Source organism: Cupressus sempervirens, chromosome 3 (assembly GCF_028749045.1).
Source record: "Cupressus sempervirens isolate cs-2001-9-10 chromosome 3, ASM2874904v1, whole genome shotgun sequence".
In the NCBI taxonomy this organism is placed as follows: Eukaryota; Viridiplantae; Streptophyta; class Pinopsida; order Cupressales; family Cupressaceae; genus Cupressus; species Cupressus sempervirens.
The window spans coordinates 972,822,547-972,844,571 of NC_143120.1; the positions used below are offsets into that span (position 1 = coordinate 972,822,547).

At 36.0% G+C, this 22,025-nt stretch overlaps 1 protein-coding gene across 2 annotated transcripts in view; it reads right to left on the minus strand.

Moving 5' to 3' along the window:
* Positions 1–8,178: 8,178 nt before the first annotated feature.
* LOC149569994 (ATP-dependent Clp protease ATP-binding subunit ClpA homolog, chloroplastic-like) overlaps positions 8,179–22,025 on the minus strand; it is a 45,535-nt gene continuing 31,688 nt past the window's right edge. For both annotated transcript variants that reach the window (XM_089822652.1, XM_089822653.1), the window contains exons 2-10: positions 20,409–21,021; positions 20,173–20,288; positions 19,941–20,063; positions 19,677–19,862; positions 10,600–10,815; positions 10,230–10,447; positions 10,053–10,128; positions 9,835–9,924; positions 8,179–9,726 (exon numbers count right to left, since the gene is read on the minus strand). In XM_089822652.1, coding sequence (XP_089678778.1) covers positions 8,530–9,726; positions 9,835–9,924; positions 10,053–10,128; positions 10,230–10,447; positions 10,600–10,815; positions 19,677–19,862; positions 19,941–20,063; positions 20,173–20,288; positions 20,409–20,973 — 2,787 coding nt within the window. In that variant the 5' untranslated portion in view covers positions 20,974–21,021 and the 3' untranslated portion in view covers positions 8,179–8,529. The remainder of the gene's footprint in view (positions 9,727–9,834; positions 9,925–10,052; positions 10,129–10,229; positions 10,448–10,599; positions 10,816–19,676; positions 19,863–19,940; positions 20,064–20,172; positions 20,289–20,408; positions 21,022–22,025) is intronic.

Genomic DNA, 22,025 nt, shown 5'->3' on the forward strand with positions numbered 1-22,025 from the left:
AAATATATTGTTGATACAAATATTATAGATGAAGAACAATTAGAAGAAGATCGTACACCACTAGATGAGCCACAAGATGAAATATCACCCCTTGTAAGAAGATCCTATAGAGATCGGAAGTACCTGAAAGGTACTCTACTACCTGTAATTGTGCTTATGCATTACTAACTGATGTTGATGAGCCTAATTCATTTCATGAGGTTTGTGAAGTAGAATGTACAAATGAATAGAGTTGTTATGCAAGAGGAGATAGGATCTCTTCATAAAAATGGGACGTGTGAGCTTGTCCCATTACAAAAGTTATTGGGAACAAGTGGGTCTTCAAATTGAAAAGGAATTTAAATGATAAATAGGAGATATAAAGCTCATTTGGTGGACAATGTCTTTGCTAAAAAATATGATCTAGATTTTGATGAAACATTTTCACATGTTGCACATTTGAGTATTTTCAAAGTTAATTTCATTTGATTTCCACAATCCATTAGCAATACATTAGAATTTTTTTGGAATTTGATTGTGTTTGAAGTTTTTAGCATTAATGTTTCAGATCACATGTAGTGATCTCTTGCACTCTTCATCCTGATGATAGATCACTATGTGTGATCCTTAATGTCATTTGATTTCCACAATCCATTAGCAATACATCAGAATTTTTCTAGAATTTGATTGTGTCTGAATTTTTTACAATCAATGTTTCGAATCACACACAGTGATCTCTTGCACTTTTCATCCTAATGATGAATTAGTGTGTGATCTGAAACATTGATGCTAAAAAATTCAGACATAATCAAATTCCAAAAAAATTCTAATGTATTTTCAAAGTTGTTTAGGTCTTGTGGTGGTCTTGATTTGTAATTAGAAAAAATAGATGTTAAATAGTGTTTTTGCATGGTGATCTCTCTGAGGAGATTTATATGCAGTAACCAAAAGGTTTTAAGGAAAAAAGAAAAGAGAGTCTTATTTGCAGATTGAAAAAATCGTCATATGGTTTAAAACAAGCTCCAAAATGTTGTACTAGCGGTTTGATTCCTTTACGATTATAGGGTTTAGTAGATGTGAGGCCAATCATTGTGTCTATTTTCAAGGTATGATGATAGCAATTTTATCATTCTACTTTTTTATGTAGATGATATGTTGGTTGGAGGTCCCATCATGGGTAGTATCACCCATTTGAAAATTCAATTTGCTAGGGAGTTGAACATAAGGACTTAGAAAGTGCAAAACATATTCTTGGAATGAGGATATATAAAGATAGAAATAACAAAACACTAGTCATTACAAAAGACTTATGTGGAGAAGGTTTTGCAGTGCCTCAATATGCAAAATGATAACCAGTTAGCACTTCATTTTCTTTTGTCGGCATTGTTTAGTGTTCCGTTTGGTGCTATCTTCTTGGTTGTAAGCTCTCAATCCCATAGACCCGTGTTGTGGTCTCTTGTTGGACATTAATATTATCTTATTTGCGTTAATTTTTTTCATAATCGTACCCTAGTACAGAAGTAGATAAGATAGAGATGTCTCGTATACCATACTCATTAGTAGTTGGAAGTCTTATGTTCGCCATGGTATGCACCAAACTAGACATAGCGCAAGCATTCGGAGTTGTCAATTAGTACATGGTGAATCCTTGTATTGATCATTGGGCAACTCTAAAGTGGATTCTTAGATATCTAAAAGTTACTTTAAATGATGCTATCTATTATAGTGGGAGTAGTCTTCAAATAGATGAGTTTGTAGATTAAGATTTTGGTGCAGACAGAAATAGGAGTAAGTCTGCTACAAGTTATATTTTCTCTTTAGTCGGAGGTGTTGTTAGGTTTCTAAGTTACAAGTAGTAGTGGCATTGTCAACATTTGACACTAAATATATGGCAGTAACATAGAATAGCAAGGAGGCAATATGGCTTCATAGGCTTTTGGGAGTGTTACAAGTAAAACAAGACAAAATGATTTTATACAGGGCAAGTTAGTAATATTTACTTTGCACGTAATTCATCCCATCATTCTAAAACAAAGCATATTGATATTCAACATGATTTTGTTGGTGACGTGGTAGAAAGAGAATAGATCTCTTTGGCCAAAATTCACATTGATGTTAATCCTGCAAATTTTATGATGAAGACTTTAAGTTGAAAGAAGTTCATTTGGTGCAAAACGTCCCTTGGTTTGCAAATCACCTGATAACATGTAGCAAAGGCAATACTGTCTTGGTAGAGGAATTTCACTAGTTCAAAATTTGAATTCAAGTGGGAGAATGTTGGAACGTGAAATCATGATAAATAACCACTAGTTGCAGTCAAGTCATCAAATGGAATTGAGTCATCATAGGTGCCCATGTAGTGCACAATTGAGTGGGGTTGAGTCATTATGGATGCTCATTACTATAATTAGAAAGCTTGTACAAGTCAAAATAAATAGTAAATTGTTTTGGTGACTAATCAAAAATAGTGATTTCGACAAGTATTATACATGTAGGTGTACTAGTCACACTAAATTTAGTAAGTGGCATGTAATTTGGACTCTGCAACTTGGTTATTATATGCAACTCAAAGTCATCATTGTTCATACTTTTTTTTTAACATTGTTGTAACTGTGACAATTCTTGAGAAATAAATTTGAGATATTTACCCATTATTTTTTACTAGGTTTTTCCTCGTAACTTATGTGTTGTGCATTTGCTCTTCTCTAAAAAATTCTGCACTAGTTAATTTTCATTACATGGTTTTATAAAAGATAATCTCTAACTCAATTTAGTATACCACCATGCTCCTTCATTAGAAGATTATTGGGCTAATTGTATACATGATTTTCAGCTTTCAATCATGGTGAAGATTGATCATTTGAACGAATTTGAGAGTATAGGTTTTGATTTAATATTGAAGGAATTGATGGGGATATATCTAATATAATAGATCATTTGCTCTCCTCTCAAAAATTCTACATTAGTTAATTTTCATTACATGGTTTTGTAAAAGATGATCTCTAACTCAATTTAGTAGACCACCATGCTCCTTCATTAGAAGATTATTGGGCTAATTGTATACATGATTTTGAGCCAATCATGGTCAAGATTGATCATTTGAACGAATTTGAGAGTATAGGCTTTGATTTAATATTGAAGGAATTGATGAGGATATATCTAATATAATAGATCCTCATTATCTAAAAAAAATCAAGGTAACTCCATTAAAACCTATTAACTAGGACATCCTGGAGATAGACGACATTGATCTTAGGATGGCCCCAATTCTAACAAGAACATAGTGGGTCAAGCAAAAGAAAAGTGGAAGGAAGAAAGCCCTTGATCTTAGGCATCTTCACTTTATATGTTCCCTAGTTTATTTTGTGTCAATCAACATTTTTGAGGAATCCACCAACCCACTATAAATAATTCTCATAAATCATTTCCGAATAGAGGTTCACTCGGCTCTCGTTCCAAAGTGCATTGATAAGCTAAAGATCAAGGGCATAGGTTACACCTAGCAAGGAATTCACACGTGACCCAATCTCATAGTTGTGAAGGCAGGGTTACATATCTGTATGATGTCCCCATCCTATCCATGAAACCAATCAAGCATAAGACTCATGTTTTGGTCCAGGTGCAACAAACCTAGGACACCCTTAGTTAGCAAGTAGAAGCAATAGTAGCACAAAGCATTAAGTAGTTGCAAACAGTTTGCCCTTGTCTTCTCTTGATGGAGACTAATAGCTCACAGTAGACAAAGATTGTTTATATTATGGATCATACAAGTGACCAGCAATGAAAACGAATAAAAAGAAGTCAAGACGAAAGCTTTAGTGATATCACATCTAGGAAAATCGTCTTATCTATAAGACCGCAATTTTTTAGCAAGCATCTTCACGAGGCATCAACTTAAAGGATAAAATATGCTAAAGACAGATTGTTTGATAACTAGAATCTGTTTAGATCTGTCAAACTAAAATTAACAAACAGCATTACCATAAATGCAGCCCCAAAAAGGAATTATATTAGATGTTGAAGTTAATTAACTAATCATTAGTATAGATTAATTACTTGACATGAGATGCATTTAATATTGGGTTGAAACCTTTAATATTCATCTCTCCTATGGCCTATAAAATAGATATATAACATCATTCCAAAGACATCAATCAATGAGTCAGATCATTCTATATATATTTGGTCTCAAGTGGGGTTAATCCACCATTGACAAGAAACAATAATTGCATGTACAAATAGCCTTAATCAAAGACAATGATTTAACAAGAGCACCAAATAAGCAATCGAAACACATATTAGGTACAACGAAAAACAATTTCAGATCAGCCATCATATCTTATGTTGATGTAGCTACTTATGAGACCGACATTGGAGGGCAGCCTATGCATTCGAGGCTCCGAGATGCTATGTCAATTGTAGTTAGTAACTCGATAATGATTGATTTAGAGCCCGATATTGTTAATGAGGTCTCTGTTTATGTGGATGATTTCTCCTCCAATGCCGTTATCTTTTGTTTTAAGGGTTTCTGGCCCTCTTTGCCAGATCTACACACCTGAATGACCCATGTTTGAAAGCCCTTCATTTCAAGTACAACGCAAAGATACCCTGTGACAAGGGCTTTTTTCATTGTGAAATTTGAAACTATTGAAGACAGAAATGCCATCCTGCGTCGTAGTTTCTCATGGGGGGAGAAGTTTCCCTTGATGGCTAAACCTTGGTACAAGGAGTTTGACCCATCGACAGAACCTTTTAATAAGATTTCTCTGTGGGTCACGTTGTCGAATCTGCCCCTTCACCTTTGGGTGGATTCTATCTTGGAGGCAGTGGGGGATGCCCTCAAGGACTTCTTGATGGTAGATACTGCATCTTCTAGTGTGTTTAGGACAACGTATCCCCATATCTTGGTTGAGATTGACATCTCCAAGGGACTCCCTAAAATGATTAAGTTGAATTCTCTACATGGCTCGTGGATCCAGCCTCTTGATTATGAGGGCATCCTCTTCCGATGCAGGATATGCCACAAGACCAGCCACCTTGCTGCCTATTACTCCTCTGAAAAATCTAGAGTAAAGAAGTCTCTTTCTTGGTGGAAGGGGGTTTCGTATGATCACTACACGGTTCAAAAAACTTCCTCTGTTGGGAATGGTGACTCTTCTCAGGGCACTTTGGTGGTGGACTCGACTACTATTTCTGATGGTATGACTATCCATACGGTGGTGACCTCTTCTAATCACCCTCTTCCGAATTCTATCTCTAGCGATTCAATTGTTGCCCCTCCTACGGCTTTGTCTCTGGATATTGTTGCCCCATCTCTTAATGTTGTTGATCCTTCTTCCGCTGCGGTTCGTTCCCCGGCAATGCAAGTTTTAGGGGGATGGTTGTGGTGTTGCTAACTATGCATGGCAGAAGGCAACTAGTTTGGTGGAGGATGGATGGACCACAGTAAAAGGAAAAAAGGCCAAACCCTCCACTTCTTTTGATATGGCATTACATTTTCAAAAGTTGGGATCGAAAGGGAAAGCTTTAGTTGCGGTTGCCCCTTTCTTTGGTTTTCCTAGCGCTTTTGGCCTATTGTTCTTCGTTGTCTGACATGGTAAGGGACTTAGTCTATTCCTCTTTTTTACCATAGGGTTTCAAGTGCCCATTCAAAAACTGTTTGTGTGGCTGATGAGTACTGTGTTATCTACAATGCCACTCTAGTGACTGTGTCTTGTTGGGTGACATGTTTCACCTATGGGTGGTAGTTTTGTTTGGTTTGGGCCTCATTAAAAAATCTATGATTTATAAAAGGTTTCAGGCTCCCTTCAAAACATGTTTTCCTTAACCAAAAACTATCATTTGAAACCGAACTAAATCATTGCAACTTCACAAGATACTTTACCAGACAAGTGATCAAGATAATAATTCAAGGTCTTTCAAACCATTCAGCAGCAGACTAATCACATGCTAACAAAGATAAGCGATCAGAAACAGTGATCAGCGTATTACTTCCAAATCAATATACACTTCTGCTTTGTATTAATATAATGCAACAATAATATTCATTTGTTTCTTACACATACTAATCGATATTTAGATCAGTTCAGTATTCATAATATCAGCGTGAGACTTGTTTGTGTCAGCAATTTTTGAATAAATCTCTTATCATATTAAGATGGGTATAAGACATACGATCTCATATATATTCAAACCGATCTTCATTCCACTAGCTTGTATCTTGCATAAGAATTTGGTTGATTAAAGTCAATCTCCATCATGTTACAATTATACCATCATTAAATTAAGAATCATATCAGAATTATTGTTTGGCAATATATCTCTTGCATATTAGTCTTCGTTAAAATCAAGATAGTAGCCATTTGCATTGATCAATCTCTCCTTTGTCTGGTTCTTAAAAAATAAGGATATTGATACTTACACATTTGCAAATACATAATCAATACATATAATTGAAGCAAATGAAAGAATTGTGCACAAGCTGTAGATAGAGATAAGTCTCTTGCAATTTAAGAAATTAGGCAGACCCTAATAAATCATATAAGCAGGCATCAAAATTTGAGGCTATTCTCCATATAAGTTGCAAGGTCCACTTTACTGCACACCTAGCACCTACAGCACCATTTCAATTCTCATGCACACACGTCTCCACAAACTTGCAAATATAACCATGTCATACACTAAGTTGAAACCAACTAATCTATAATTTTCAATTACTCAACAATTGTAACAATTAACAATTCAGTACTGAGTCTGTAGCATTAATCAAGTCCATATAAACTTTTAAAGATACCTAGTACAATTATAATTCCAATGTCAAAGTTCCTGCCCTAGTCAAAATTAAATCGGGACATCAAGTGATTACTAAACTTTGTCAGACATCGTGAACATTGTGAATCGGTCTTAAATATACATCCACCTAGGCCCTACCCATTAAATTGTCAAATAGGAACCTATCTAGTATATAGGTAATTATTGCACTTGCATTATGATGGATATTGTTAACAAATCTTTACCCACAATTGCCAGGTCGTATGAGAAACAAGCAGTGCCCAAATCCAAAGAATTGGATACCAATGAAGCATCTAGTGGAAATTTGGAAGCAGTACATGCAGATTTCCAGGTTAACTAGAACAGAACCTGTAATTGCCTCAACCAAAACATATCTACACAATCTCTGATGAAAAATAAGGTTAAATCTCTGCCCCCTGGGCACAGTTGTATGAACATGTTGCCTGTAATTCATATCCAACCTCCGAATAAAGGTCATTTCTTATAAATCTTCTTTTAAGGAAACATTCTCCATTCAACTCAGAAAAACTAAGCTAACTAGGGAAGAAAAATGAAAACAGAAAAAGTATATAATTATTATAATAAAATGAAACAACACAAACCTTATAAGACACAGGTGTGTGCACAGAAAGGGAGGGGAAAAGTATACAGAAAACATGCAACCTAGACAGATAGAGAAAGTTTAAAATATGAATATTATGAGAGAAAGATATTCAATGCAGATATCCAAATGGGATGCCATCATAATTCTTCTATTTACAACTAATCCATTTATAGGCAAAGCAGCTCTTCGCCAGAAATTTTCTCTGAAAAGTTCACCGAAATTACTTCCAAACTGTCAGTACACTCAAATATTGAACCTCTTGAGAAATTGAAAAACTGCTGCTGATTCTGGATGCTGCCATCTCGAAAGCCAATTTAGGTAAATAAGAACCTTCCAAAAGCCTAGAAATCACTATAACCAGTTTACAGACCAAATATAGAGCATGGCCAAATATCAAAGCAATAGTGCTTACTTTTATTGCCATTACTGTTCTGTGATTAGATATGAACACTAATTTCCTTAGTTCTGCTGCATCTAGAAGCAAGAGTTGACCTTACCAGATCAGAGAAAGTAACCTTTGAATTTTGTAGCACACAAGGATGACGTGAATTGCTGCAAGATATTTGAGATCTTTCTAGGTGAATTACGCTAGTATACATTTGCTTGCAAAAAAAAATGCCCTGGTGTTAGAACTTGAGCAAGATGGGCATCACAGGAAGCCAGTACCTGCAAAGGTGTATTTTAGCACACACATGGTGTGCATCAAGAATCTCTAATATGGTACATGTATTAGCTATTGGACATAGAATTTGCATGTGGCATAATAAACTTATTAAAGGCCAAATTTTAAGTGGGCAACTCAGTTTGACAATTCACAGTACTACAATTGAACCAAAAGGATGAAGTGTGACAGCAAATATTATTACTTCTGGTGGCAGAAGTGCATAAATGGAAAACAACAAATCCTGTTTGTCAGCGACAGCATTACACAACAGATGAACTTGAGAAATGGAGTCTACTAAAGCCAAAACCAGAAGCAGCTGAACTATTTCTTTGAAAAGTTAGATCATTCTACAGTTTCTCTAGCCAACAATATTTCAAATCCTCCTGGGAATAGAAGAGATCCTGACGTGTCAAATGACTATATGGTTTATATTTAGAAACCTTACCGGCCAGAATGATTTCTGGCAGAGGGAAAATTGGATGATCATTTTCTAAGCAGGGGTAACCATGGCCCTTGGTGATTCCTGTATGCCCCTAGTTCCATTCAAGACTATCACTTTGCCATTGGAATCCATGTCAACTATTGCAGAATCACCCTCCTTGATTTCACCAGTAAGCATTTTCTCAGCCATACAATCTTCTAACAATCTCATGATTACCCTACGTAAAGGTCTTGCACCATACGTAGGGCTATAACCTTCTTTTACAATTCTCTCTCTGAACCCATCTGTCACTTCAAGATGAATTTCCTTCTCTTTAAGACGTTCAATAACTTCTTTAAGCATGATATCTGAAATCTCTTTCAGCTCACCCTTGTTAAGCTGCCTGAACACAATGATTTCATCAAGACGATTCAAGAACTCAGGACGAAAATATGATTTCAATTCTTTATTTACAAGACTCTTGATTCTTGTGTAACTGTCATCCTGCTTCTGTTCCTCCTCAAAATCAAAGAGGAACCCTTTGCGACGCTGACGCCCTCCTTTAACAATCACACTACTTCCCACATTAGAAGTCATTATCAGGAGAGTATTCTTGAAGTCTACAGTCCTCCCCTTACTATCTGTTAATCTTCCATCTTCCAGAATTTGAAGCATCATATTGAATACATCAGGATGAGCCTTCTCAATCTCATCAAACAGGACCACTGTATAGGGACGTCTTCTAACTGATTCGGTAAGTTGTCCTCCCTCAGTGTAACCAACATATCCTGGGGGTGAACCAATCAATTTTGATACAGTATGCCTCTCCATGAATTCACTCATGTCTAACCGGATCATTGCCTCTTCTGAACCAAAATAGTATGATGCTAATGCTTTGGCAAGCTCTGACTTCCCAACACCAGTTGGACCTGAGAATATAAAGCTTGCAATTGGCCTATTAGGATTCTTCAAACCTACTCGGGCTCGGCGGATAGCTCTGCTGATTGCTTTTACAGCCTCATCTTGCCCTATAACACGTTGGTGAAGAGTTCCCTCCATCTTTAAAAGTCTAACAGACTCATCTGATGAGACCTTTGCAACAGGAATACCTGTCCATACAGACACAATTTGTTGGATATCTGCCTCTGTTACTGTTGGACCGGCATCACCCACCTCAGTCTCAGCCTTTGATTTCTCTTTCCCTTTCTCTGTTACAGTAGCAATTTGTGCCTTCAATTCCATCTCCCGGTCCCGAAGCTCTGCAGCCTTCAAAACAGAGAATCTTTAGCATGAAATTGAATTTTCAAATTGTAGATATTAAAATATTAATGCGAACAAAAATAAAACCAAATGATATCCAAATCAATATCGCACCTTTTCAAAGTCGTCACTTCGAACAGCTTCATTCTTTTCCTTTGTTATCAGTCTCAACTCTTTCTCCAGCTCTTTGGCCTCCTCAGGAAGCTAAAAGAGAAACCAAACAATCAATAATTCCAAGTGTATAACTATAAAGGAACTGCTCTCAAAACATATTCACATTATTGTAATGTATAATGCTTTCCAACAGCATACAACAAAACTTGTCGACCAACCTGTGCGTGTCTCAAATGCACTCGAGAACCAGCCTCATCAATCAGATCAATTGCTTTATCAGGAAGGAATCGATCACTGCAAGTATAATAATAAATTCCTTATCCTTCCAATCAAATCCCCAGAACTGTATTCACAACCTGCAAGCTTGAAGAGCAATACAGAATTATTAATTATACCTGATATACTGATTAGACAATTGAGCAGCAGCAACCAAAGCCTCATCGGTATAATGCAGCTTGTGATGTATCTCATAGCGTTCACATAAACCTCCCAAAATCTGTATGGCCTCATCAACAGTAGGTTCTGGCACCTGAACAGGCTGGAATCTCCTCTCAAGAGCTGGATCCTTCTCGATGTGTTTTCGGTATTCATCAAGAGTAGTGGCTCCAATGCACTAGTCAAATAAAAAAAGAATCCTCACATAAGAAGAAAAGGAAAATAACATGATTTTTGTAAAGAACAAGATTGTGCTTCAAAAACTGCAGAATGAATCAAAAGAAAGAAAAAACAAGACCAATTTCAAGAATAGAATCCAAATCAACTTACCTGTAGCTCACCACGTGCAAGGGCTGGCTTCAAAAGATTAGCAGCATCAATAGCACCTTCTGCAGCACCTGCTCCAATTAAAGTGTGTATTTCATCAATAAAGAGGATTATATCATCACTTCGCTTAATTTCGTCCATTAACTTCTTCAATCTTTCTTCAAACTCTCCACGGTACTTGGTCCCAGCAACAAGCAGGCCCATATCTAAAGTAATCACCTGCCCAGCATGAAGAACATTTGTTACTACTTTATAGAGAGATCAGCATACAACATTTACTAGCTCAGCTTTTTTAAATACAGATATCTGTTTACTGCTGAGAGTTGTTAACCATTGAAGCATCTTTTTTGGGAAAATCTTCGCAAACTGAAAGAAACAGATATTTCAATTTCTCTGGATTATATTTGGAACCCAAGAAATACAAATTTTCAAAAAGACAGCAAAAAACATTTTTGAGTTTGATTATAAGTTACCTGTTCGGGTTTGTGAATGGGCATGGAAACTCAGGTACACTGGCAGAAAAAATATTGAGGTTGGGAGCATTTGGGAACCGGGAACCGTCCATACGATAACACAGTTCACAATGGAAAACTTGATCATGAATAATTTACTATTTTTTTAATATTAAGAACTTTATGAAATAAAAAGAATAAATATTGAAAGTTTATAAACAAATTTAGAATATTAAAATTAAATAAATCTGAAAAATTGAAATCTAACCTAATATAATCAACAGGAAAATAGCTATGTTCCAGAGTTTTAGGGATGGGGACGGCACAGGGGATGGTAAGATGTGTTTCTAATATCGAGGTATTTTTGGTCTTTTTGGGGGGAGGGCAGAAGATGGTTGTCAAAAATCCAAGAAAGTTTTCTAAAATCTTAAAAATTCCAATATGCTTATCATAACATTGATAAAACATTCATTGTAGACATTGTAGAAACTTAGGACATAGCATTAGACTTGCATAAATATTTACGTGAGAATCAACAAACAAATTAATAAAATTCAAAAGATTCTATTGTCAATGTGCATATATATTTTGCTTTCGTTGTTGTTTGTGACTTCAGTATATTGTTTTTCAGATTTCCTACATTTTGTAGTCATAGCATTTTGCCTTTTGTAGTGTATGCACATTGACAATAAAAACAATGAAACATTCTGTCAGCTCTCAAGTGAATTCTAAATTCAGCTCTAATGTTACATAATGGTTCTACAATGCATACGGCAAATGCCTTATAATCAAATAAATTAAATTTCTTATAATTATCCCTTTCTTTTTTATTGTTGTCCCCAAACACAAGGCTTCCATCCTCTAAGCACATCACACCATCTCCTGCCATCCCTTTCCTGGAAACTCCATGCGACATAGACAAAATATTGAAAACACCATCTCTCAGTAAAGGTTGTCTGCAGGCTGTGTTCCTAGCATTGAAGTTTTACTCCAACACTGTGATGTAGCTTACCAGTAGATTTGCCCATCCCAAATGCCCTGTAATGATAGGATGGAATCTAATTAAAATAATTTTTTCATGTTCACAATCACATTTTTAGGATACTAAATTTGATTGTTTTGTTTAGAGGAAAAAACTTATTTCAAATTCTGGCATTACATGATATAGTAGATTTTCACCATGAACATATTAATGTCATTTATATTGATTCAAAATATTCGAACTATTGTGTTTTTGAGGATCGCTGCAAATGTAAGAGCACTGTCATGCATTTGGTATGTGTTTTTCAAATGCAGCATACTCTTATTTATATTGAGCATAGGCCATGAATAGACATATCCCTCCATGGGATGTGTCTATTTGTTAATTAGATAATTAATATAATAAAAAATTTAATCACAAAGATACACACACACACATAGATATACATAAATTTCTCTCATATAACAATAACTTTATATCTTAAATATAATGAACACTTATATAAATAAATTATATCTCATATAGAATTATATATAGGTTTATATGACTAAAGCTATCAACTATCACCGCTACCTATTAGCTAGGGAGGATAAACACAAGATAGATATTACACCATTGGCAATCTTAGGAATGACAAATTTTAAGGGTATCTTTGATCAAAAGATATTCACCATTTCGATATCACATTTGATATCATGAGTATTGGTTTCCCAGAATATCAACATATGATATTCGCCAAATACTCTAAGTAACATTTTGATATCATGAGTATTGGTCTCCCAGAATATCAACACATGATATTCACCAAGTACTCAAATAAGGTTTGATATCACATCTGATATCATGAGTATTGGTCTCCCAGAATATCGACATTCCATATTCACCAAGTACTCAAAAGGTTTTGATATCACATTTGATATCATGAGTATTTGTCTCCAAGGATATCGGCATTCAATATTCACCATGTACTTTTTGAGTAATGGCCTTCCGGAATGTTTGAAATGCAAGATATTCACCAAGTACTATGAGTAATGGCCTTCCAAAACATCAAGTTTTATGATATTCACCTAGCACTTTGTGTAATGGGCCTCCAGGACATCAATTTGCATAACATTCACCATGTACTCAAAAAAATGTTTATAGGGTATGTGCACACACATTCTCATAATGCTTACCATATAAACATCCAATATGCAAAGTATAATCTATCATGATCTGCATAGATATCGTAAGATATCCATCATAATAGAAAATTAAGTGATTGTAAGATCGTCACCTTTCAATAACTTCTGCAAATACAAGTCATATCACTTAAAAGTCGTCACTTTCTCATGATGTACACATGGGGTAGGCCCATTAAATCACATAGTCATGAGGTATATTCATGAATCACAATCCTCTTGACAACAACAATTTATTGATCACTGGAGAATCCATCTCAACATGGTTTACTCCCTCTAAATTAATATGATCGTGATCACCAAAAGTTTGACTGAATCATATCCTCTATCTGCTCCCTCTCTTTCAAAGTTGCCTCTAATGAAATGTCCGTCTCCCTCTGAATCTCAATCTCCCCCTTTTTCCTACAAGAACATCCTCGGAAAATATCAAGGTAAATTATTCTTATAGTACATATATAAATACAAATAAGAATGTTAACTACAAATAAACAAATAAACTCAGTTCTCAAGATATAATAATTTTTTTTTTAAAATTATCTCATTATTTTGGAGCAAATATCCAATGACATACTTAACAATCTGAGTCATTTCTAAATGAATGTGAAAGTCTTATTTGTATATTCTTCTAGCATCTTCTCACTACCATGACTCAAAACCACATTTATATCTTAAACACATCTTCACATTTTGTTCTATATTTTTATATGTTTATTCTCACTTTTCACATGATGGTTATGATAATAATTTATAGTATGAACTTAATCATTTTAGCGATATTGCTGCTAATATTTATTTCCTTTATATAAGCCTTTAAAGCTAGAAGACTCCCAATGACATCTAGTGTTAATGTTTCTCTTGAGCATTGCCTTTTTATTTATTAACTACTATCTTCTCTAGGTAACTATTTATTATTATTTATTAGACATAAGCATCATTATTATTGGATATTCTTGACCCCTCTTTGTATAACTTGCGTACAATCACAGAGGCTGGCCCACGTATCCTTTTACCACCCAAGGCTAATAATTTCCTCCTTATACTTGCCACGATGGAAAAATTACTTATTAAGTGTTTTCCTTTGGTATTAATTTCCATGGAAAAGATCCCCAATCCCAGTGACCTTGGAAATTGATGTTTGTTTCAAATTCGAGACTTTGACCAGAATTTTGTACCTCTGAATATACTTTATAGAATTCTGATTTCTTTTTGGTTTTTTCTCGTTTTCAAGTTTTTATGTGCTTTTGAAGATATATGCAAGTAAATAATAAATAACAAATAACTTCGATCTAAGAATGATGAGTAGCATTTATATATCGAAAACACTTAACAATCTAGAAATGATTCAAATCGTACCAGGCATAATATTCAGAAATTTTGATAAGTTGGAGATAATTTCCACAAGCTGGAGTAGTACTGGGATGGGTGACCTCCCGGAAAGTCCCGATGCTTCAACCCTGTGAGCATCACCTAGATCCAATGAGTGCTAAGTGTTCCATTTATTCTCATGACAGATGGATTCATGTCGAATCACTACTCATGAAATATGGGTCAATGAGTTTGACTCAAAATCACATAGTTAAATCCTGATAGCAATATCAAAATTCAGATTTTTGCAGTCAAAGAAGTAAATATATCAAATGGATCTGCTGCTGTCTACAATGAACCTGACGCCAGTTGTAGAGGGTTTTACAATCACAAAAGATGAAGAGCTTGCTGCCACAAACCCCTGTATGTTCTCCAAACTACAAAACGTGGTTACTAATAAGGAATGGCGCCCACAATACAAGCCCGAGCTGCCTCTTGCAGAAATGCCCAGGCTGGAATAGGCTGACCGCCTAGCTGAATGTGATGTTTCCTTCTAATAAATGGTGCTATGAAGAATGTTGATCCTTACCACAGAGAATAGTACCTTCCAACTACAATACTGAATCACCAAATCCTTGTTGAGGTTTGTGTCCCAACACTCCAAACTTAGGGTTTTCATCCCAAGCATCTAAATCGCTCCACTAGAGTAATTTCTAATTTCACAAGTTTTAAATGTCAAAAGAAACTCCACAATTAGGTCTTCTTCTCCTTATAACTCCTCCCAAGTGCAAATTGAACCCTAAATGAGAATTACACTTTGCACTTTATAATAAAATAACATTTCCCAAATAAAGGTGTCCAGGCTATAGGAAAAACATTACTTTATTAAAATGGCATAACTCAAAGTGCCAAAAGGTCTCCGAATAGTGAAAATAGTTTATAATAATTCAAGACCTTTCCAACGAGCTATAACACAAGGGCACATCTAATTAAACGAAGCCATATTCCCCTTATTACTCCGAAATGGCTACATAAATAGCCTTATTATAAATTATTTAAATGCTAACTTTAGAAATATTTAAATATATTAAAGCATTCCCCATTTTGCTTCTGAAAGCCCAAACCAACCCAATATACATGAAATTGACCATGTCACCTATCTGTGACTGATACCGGACGAGATGGGTCAACTAGCAATCCCTTCCCTATAATCTAGGGATGCTTGTAGAAACTAGGGAACACACCCTGCCATCCTGAAACTGAAACCATGGAAAGGTCCCATGGAACCTCACATTTGGAAACTGCCACATCCTCCTAAAATGTAAAATCAAGGAACTGCACTCAACTGGCTCCCAACAGCTTGTAAAGTCAAGCCCGATCACTAAATATCTTGTATGAGTCTCTATCCAAAACTGCTAGCCTACGAGACCAACATGATAGGCTAACTCACGTAACTCTGCTAGTCAAACTAAAGAGGGGAGATGACAATTTATTAACTATTTTCTTTCCTATGCCATCGTGGATTGTAAAGGATCTCGTCTGTTTGTATGTCTGATGTGGTGGAGTTCACGTAGGTGCATCGGACGGTTCAAGCCAATAAATGCCTCCCTCCTTTAATTTCCTTAAAATCTTTCCAAGTCTTGGCCCATCAAGTGGTTTCCACATGGTTGCTTTGCAGAAAATTAGAGGGGATTCAAAATAGTCTGCCACCCTCAATGGTGATGTAGACACACTTTTCAACTTATACCTTTCTCCATTTACAATGGTGTGGATTGAACGATGGATTTGAATCGCTTGCATGTTTCTCTCTTGTAAAAGAATGATTCGTCACAGATATTTTCCGGTCATTCATATTACCTGTCAAAGTGAGTAAAATCTCACAAGGTGTTGTCCGGCAAATGTTCTTTGTATTGTGTACACCTTGGTTTTCGAACATGTCAATGTGCATCAAACATCCAATAGCCTCATTCTCTAAATGGGATAATCGCTCTCTAGATTATCCCGCTTCTAATTTCTGCGATATCAGACTATTGGTATAATTTGAATGTTCTCCTCCTATTGAATCAGACACTGGTTTCCATTCCTTTATGTTCTGTCGTTCTTTATCATATTAATTGTCACTTAGTTTCAATGCCATGAATAACATCTCATGAAATATGTGGATGGAATTGGGAGTTTCAGTGTTGTACGAACTTCATTTAGAAACAGAGCATGAGCTTTGAAGTATAAGAAGTGGATCGGTGCTTTGAGTTTTTTCCATCTCTCCTGGGAACAAGTTAGATTGTTTTCGGGCAGCCAAGACATGACCGAAACGAATCCAAAGCACACAAAACATCAGCACTAGCGGTCCACATACTACCAAACCACACAATGATATCTTTTCAGCAGATAGGACTGTTTTCACTGTTTTCATTTCCTTAAAATTTGCATTTCCAGTAGCAGAATGAGCAAAGCAATTTAGGATACGATGTCTATTCACATGACAGTCCTCATCATTTCCAAAGCAGATCATCTACTTCTGCCTACATTTTCAAAGTCCACATTTCCTAAACATGAATCCATTATGTGGTCCTTATGTTTATTGATGCCAGTCTGTGACCCTTTTTTATTAGTTGCAGTCTTCTTTAACTGTCACTTGGGTTTTGTAATGGGTCGATGAGAGTCTGACTGGCTCAAACCACGATGGGTGTGTCAACTCAGTTTGATGAGCGCAGTTATGACTGGACTGTGTTCATTTCTTACCCTGTTGGATATTCATCATTTGTCTGTTTTCTAGTTTTTTTTTGTTTCTTTTTTTGCATATAAAATTTTATTCCATTAAAATTGTAAGTTCCCTGCATGCGTTGGTTGTCCTCTTCTCCAGAAGTGTTGAATCTGAGATATCTGATTGAATGCAAATGACTGTATCCCTCAAAGGCCATCTTCATCCATAGTTTATGATCTATTCAATACTCTCAAGTAATTTTGCTCCCTTGTTAGTTCGTTAAGTTGAATTTATTTTTATCCATAAATATATTTTTCGCTTCCATTTGCAGCCTGGCTCTGATACCATGTTGTGTTTCTGAGGATCGCTGCAAACATAATAGCAGTGTCATGTATTTGGTATGTGTTTTTCAAATGCAGCATCTTCTTATTTATATTGAGCATAGGCCGTGGCATTAATCAGATAATTAATATAATATTAATAACAAATTTAATCACACACACATATATATATCACATATATAATTATATATAGGTTTATCTTACTGAAGCTATCAAACATCAACACGAACAGATCAGAAAACACGAAAAGAAAGTGCTAAGGAGTTCCAAAATCTACAAACTCTGCTCAAACTCTCCGGGGGAAAGAACCCTAGACTATCATTTGTCTTTTTCTTGTCAAATTATGTGCCATGAACATACCAATACATTTATGTAGCCTCTCTTGCAGATAACCTTAATCAATTGATCATGTACTCGAGAGAAAGCCAACCCTGATCTTATATTTGGGAGAATTTATCTTTGTATTAGCATGTTCCTCTTCCTACAGAAGTCGTCATGCAAGATAGATAATGAGAGCTGAGAGAATGTGTATGGTCGTGGCTTCCATTAAAAGAGAAGGATGTTAGGACCCTCCTAATAATACAGAGTCTAAGGAACCTCTGCTTAGACAAGCCATTTCTGCCGTGATAATCCAGTGTTTAGTGTTGACCTTATGACCTTAGGTAAGGTAGTTTTGATTTCAATTTTTATTTGCATACCTTAGTGGCTCGCAGAGCCCCATGTATAGCTGACACTATTTTTTTCATAAACCATATAAATAAGTGGGCATTGAGAGCTTTCCGATAAAACAAAATTCAAGGCTACGCATGACAAGTAATTTTCAAAATGAAAGATCACATTATATTTGTTTTAAACAAATGATAAAGATATCCTGATATGTTTTTACCATGATTGTGTTTCGTCATCTTTTTCTCCCAAACCTACTGCTTGTGGTTTAATTTCCCAGTTTATTTGGGACCCCATTTCTATCAAACTTTTTATTTTTATCTGGTCATTTTTCCCTGGTGTCAACTCTAGTGTGGATGATAAATGGTTATAAAATCACAAAACTATTGTGGGCCTTGTGGATCCCAAAGTCCTAGCAGCCAGTGTTGTTGATGTAACGTTGTAAGGTGTAAATATGGAAAGTGAATATTGATATTATTAGCTTTCGAAAAAATAAAATTCTATGCTAAGCATTGTGGAAAATTTGCACAATGAAAGATCACATTTAATCTATTTTCAAATGAATGATACAAGAAATCCTGATATATTTTTACCCATGATTGAATTTCACCCTTCTTTGGGAGTCTACTAGTCACAGTTGAATTTGCCAGTTTATTTAGAGTCTGTTTATATGATCTATGATTCCCCTGTGCATTCACATGCAGGGCACCCTGCATGCAGAAGCTTCATCAGAATCGAGGGCAGTGTTCATAGGAAACTATAGGGAGTGTAGGTGGGTGATTTGAAGAACATAACCCCCCTGCCAAAGGGCACTATAGTCCTTATGAATGCACACCCGACCCCTACTATTCTATGGCATGGGGCCCTATTATTTGAAAGGGGGAGTTACGTCAGCCCCTACTATTCTAATATTCTTCAGTTTTTCCACTTATATCAGCAGAACATTGTTTCACCTTTTTACTTGTACTTCCTTTAGGGGGGAGGATTTGATTGTTGATGACAAATGTTCATAAAATCACACTAGAGACATATACGTATAGTCCTCTACACCCCCCAGACTGCTATTATCCTGATTCAAAATTATCCTCTTTTTCAAGCCTGCTACTTGTAGTCGAATTATACTCTTTATTTGCTACCTGTTGTATGATAGAGAAATGTTTTTTGCCATGTCTTTTGTATCGTGGCGTTGGGTCAGATGCGGATGCTAAAGGCTTTTAACATCACAGAACTTTACACCTAGTTACAGCCTTCTACGCCCCCCAACTGCCATTGCAGGAGCACCTTAGATTCTAGAACATAACAAAGAAAATTGGCAAAAACATTCTACTCCTACATTAGTTAACTATGACCATGCCCCACAACATTTGCTTCAAGTACCATTAAAGACAAACCAACCTACATATCAAATACACATAGTTGAGCTTCACAGCAGTGAAACCAAATACATACCCTTTTTCCCTCAATTGTTTCTGGAACATCTCCAGCTGCAATTTTCAATGCAAGACCCTCAGCAATAGCCGTCTTTCCAACACCTGGCTCACCAATAAGACATGGATTGTTCTTAGTACGACGTCCCAATATTTGAGTAACCCGTTCTATCTGTGGCTGCCTTCCAACCATTGGGTCAAGTTTACCCTGCAAGCATAATCATGGTTTTATAAAGAGGAACAAAAGAGGACTAACTATTATCAAATAAATAAAATAACTTCTCACCTCTTCTGCCAACTTTGTCAAATTTGTCCCATACTCCTGTAATGTAGATGTATTGTTGCTACTGCCAGCACCACCTCCGCCAGAAGGAACAGCTTCTGCACTTTCTCCTATCAAGCGAATTACCTGTGTTTTGAAAAAACATAAGTGTAGATGAGCTTATGCCAGACCTACAATAAGAATCTCTTAGAAGAATACAATCAAAATCAATAAGATTATAGTAAGGTAAATTTACTTGAGTGCGGATGTTGTCTGGGTCTGCTCCAAGCTTTTCAAGGACGCTAGCTGCAACACCTTCTCCCTCCCTAAGCAATGCCAAAAGCAAGTGCTCAGACCCTATATAGTTGTGCCCTGCACAATCAAGGACCAAAAACAGCTTAATTGAATACAGTTTTTTGAATTTCAACGCTACAATGACAGTTAAATCATTAATTCTAATGCGAAAAATTCTCTTGTAAAGTTGAAACAAACCAAGATGTTGAGCTTCCTCAAATGCCAGTTCTAGTACATGTTTTGCTCTGGTGGTGAAAGGAATTTCGACACCAATAAAACCAGTACCCCTGCCAATAATTTTCTCAACTTCAGTCCGAGCCTCCTTGAGACTTATTCCAACTGATTTCAACACCTTGGCTGCAATGCCCGTCCCTTCACCAATAAGACCTAACAATATCTGCTCTGTACCTACTTGGTTGTGTCCAAGGCGCCTTGATTCCTCTTGAGAAAGCATAATTACCTTAATAGCTTTTTCAGTATAGCGCTCAAACATAGCCACAACCACCCCTCGATTTCCTTTTCTCTTTGTACTTGGAAGAGATATTGCTGCTCGAAAGTTTCTTTTTTGAGGACAACCTAGAGTGTCAATTGATGTCATTCGATCTAAAGAAGAAAAGCCTGGAATGTTAAGTAGCTTGGCATATCTTAAGGTGTTGCAAAGCTTTACACCTTGTTTTGATCGATAGGATGCCTTAATTTGACATTGTTTAGCACTTATTATACTAGCTGATATGATAGCTGATTGTGCTAGTGCTCCTGCCATCTCTAATGTTCACCGTGCCTATAAACCACTTGGTGAGTTGTACAGAAGCTGCAAAGCAGAGTATTAAAAATCAATAAGAAGACAAAGAAACACTCAAAAATTTCAAAATAATGCATTACTGATTTCTTGTAACATTCAATGTTACTCCTTACAGCTTCGACTGTGAAAATCCTTCTGTGGTCAAATTCCACACATAATAAAGAGACTACAGTTATTTAAGAAAATTTAATACAAGAAAGGTAATCTTTCCCCACACACATGGCTCCACTGGAATCAACTTTCATGGTATTGAGGTAAACCACATTCTTTTAAATAGTATTGATTCATCCGCATCAAAATATATTAGCTCAGAATATCAAAGAAGCATATCAAATAAGAGATGAACATCTGAAGTTCACAATATGAACCCAATGGTGAATGGAAATGATTCATGATATGAGATCCCTATGAGGCCGAGTATTGCAAGCTAGAGAGATTTTGAGACTCCATGAATATGGGAGATGCAAAGGGTTCTGATAAAAGAATCAAAGGAAATTCTCAAAGTCTACATGACATGTACAATCTGCATTCTAATTGACTAATAAAGACATGTTTGAGACACTTATTGGGGAGCCCCGAATTGCCCATAAGATGAGCCAAAAACTTCTGCATAGATCCCAAGTGTCTTGTAGATGGAAACCCAATTGTATGAAATTCAGTGGCAAATCCTATCAGTCAAATCAGTCACAATAGTGTGTTTTGATGCTAAATAGCTATCCTTTTCTTTCATAGAGAATGTCAAAGTTTAAAGAGAAGGAACTTATCATTATAATGGTATCCAAACAGAAGGGCTACACAAGGATATGACAATGGACGTCTTGTATTTGTCAGAAAACCCCAAGGCCATTCATATATGGATAAGATGAACGTTCCCCAAGTTCTGTTTGAGGGGTGAAGATGAATCATGTAGGAGCGGCATGATGAATATGGTCAAAATGTTCGATCAAATGTCAGCATTCCTCATTGGGTGATTAGCTCAATGAAGATATGAGAGCTTCAAAACAGTTTGAAAC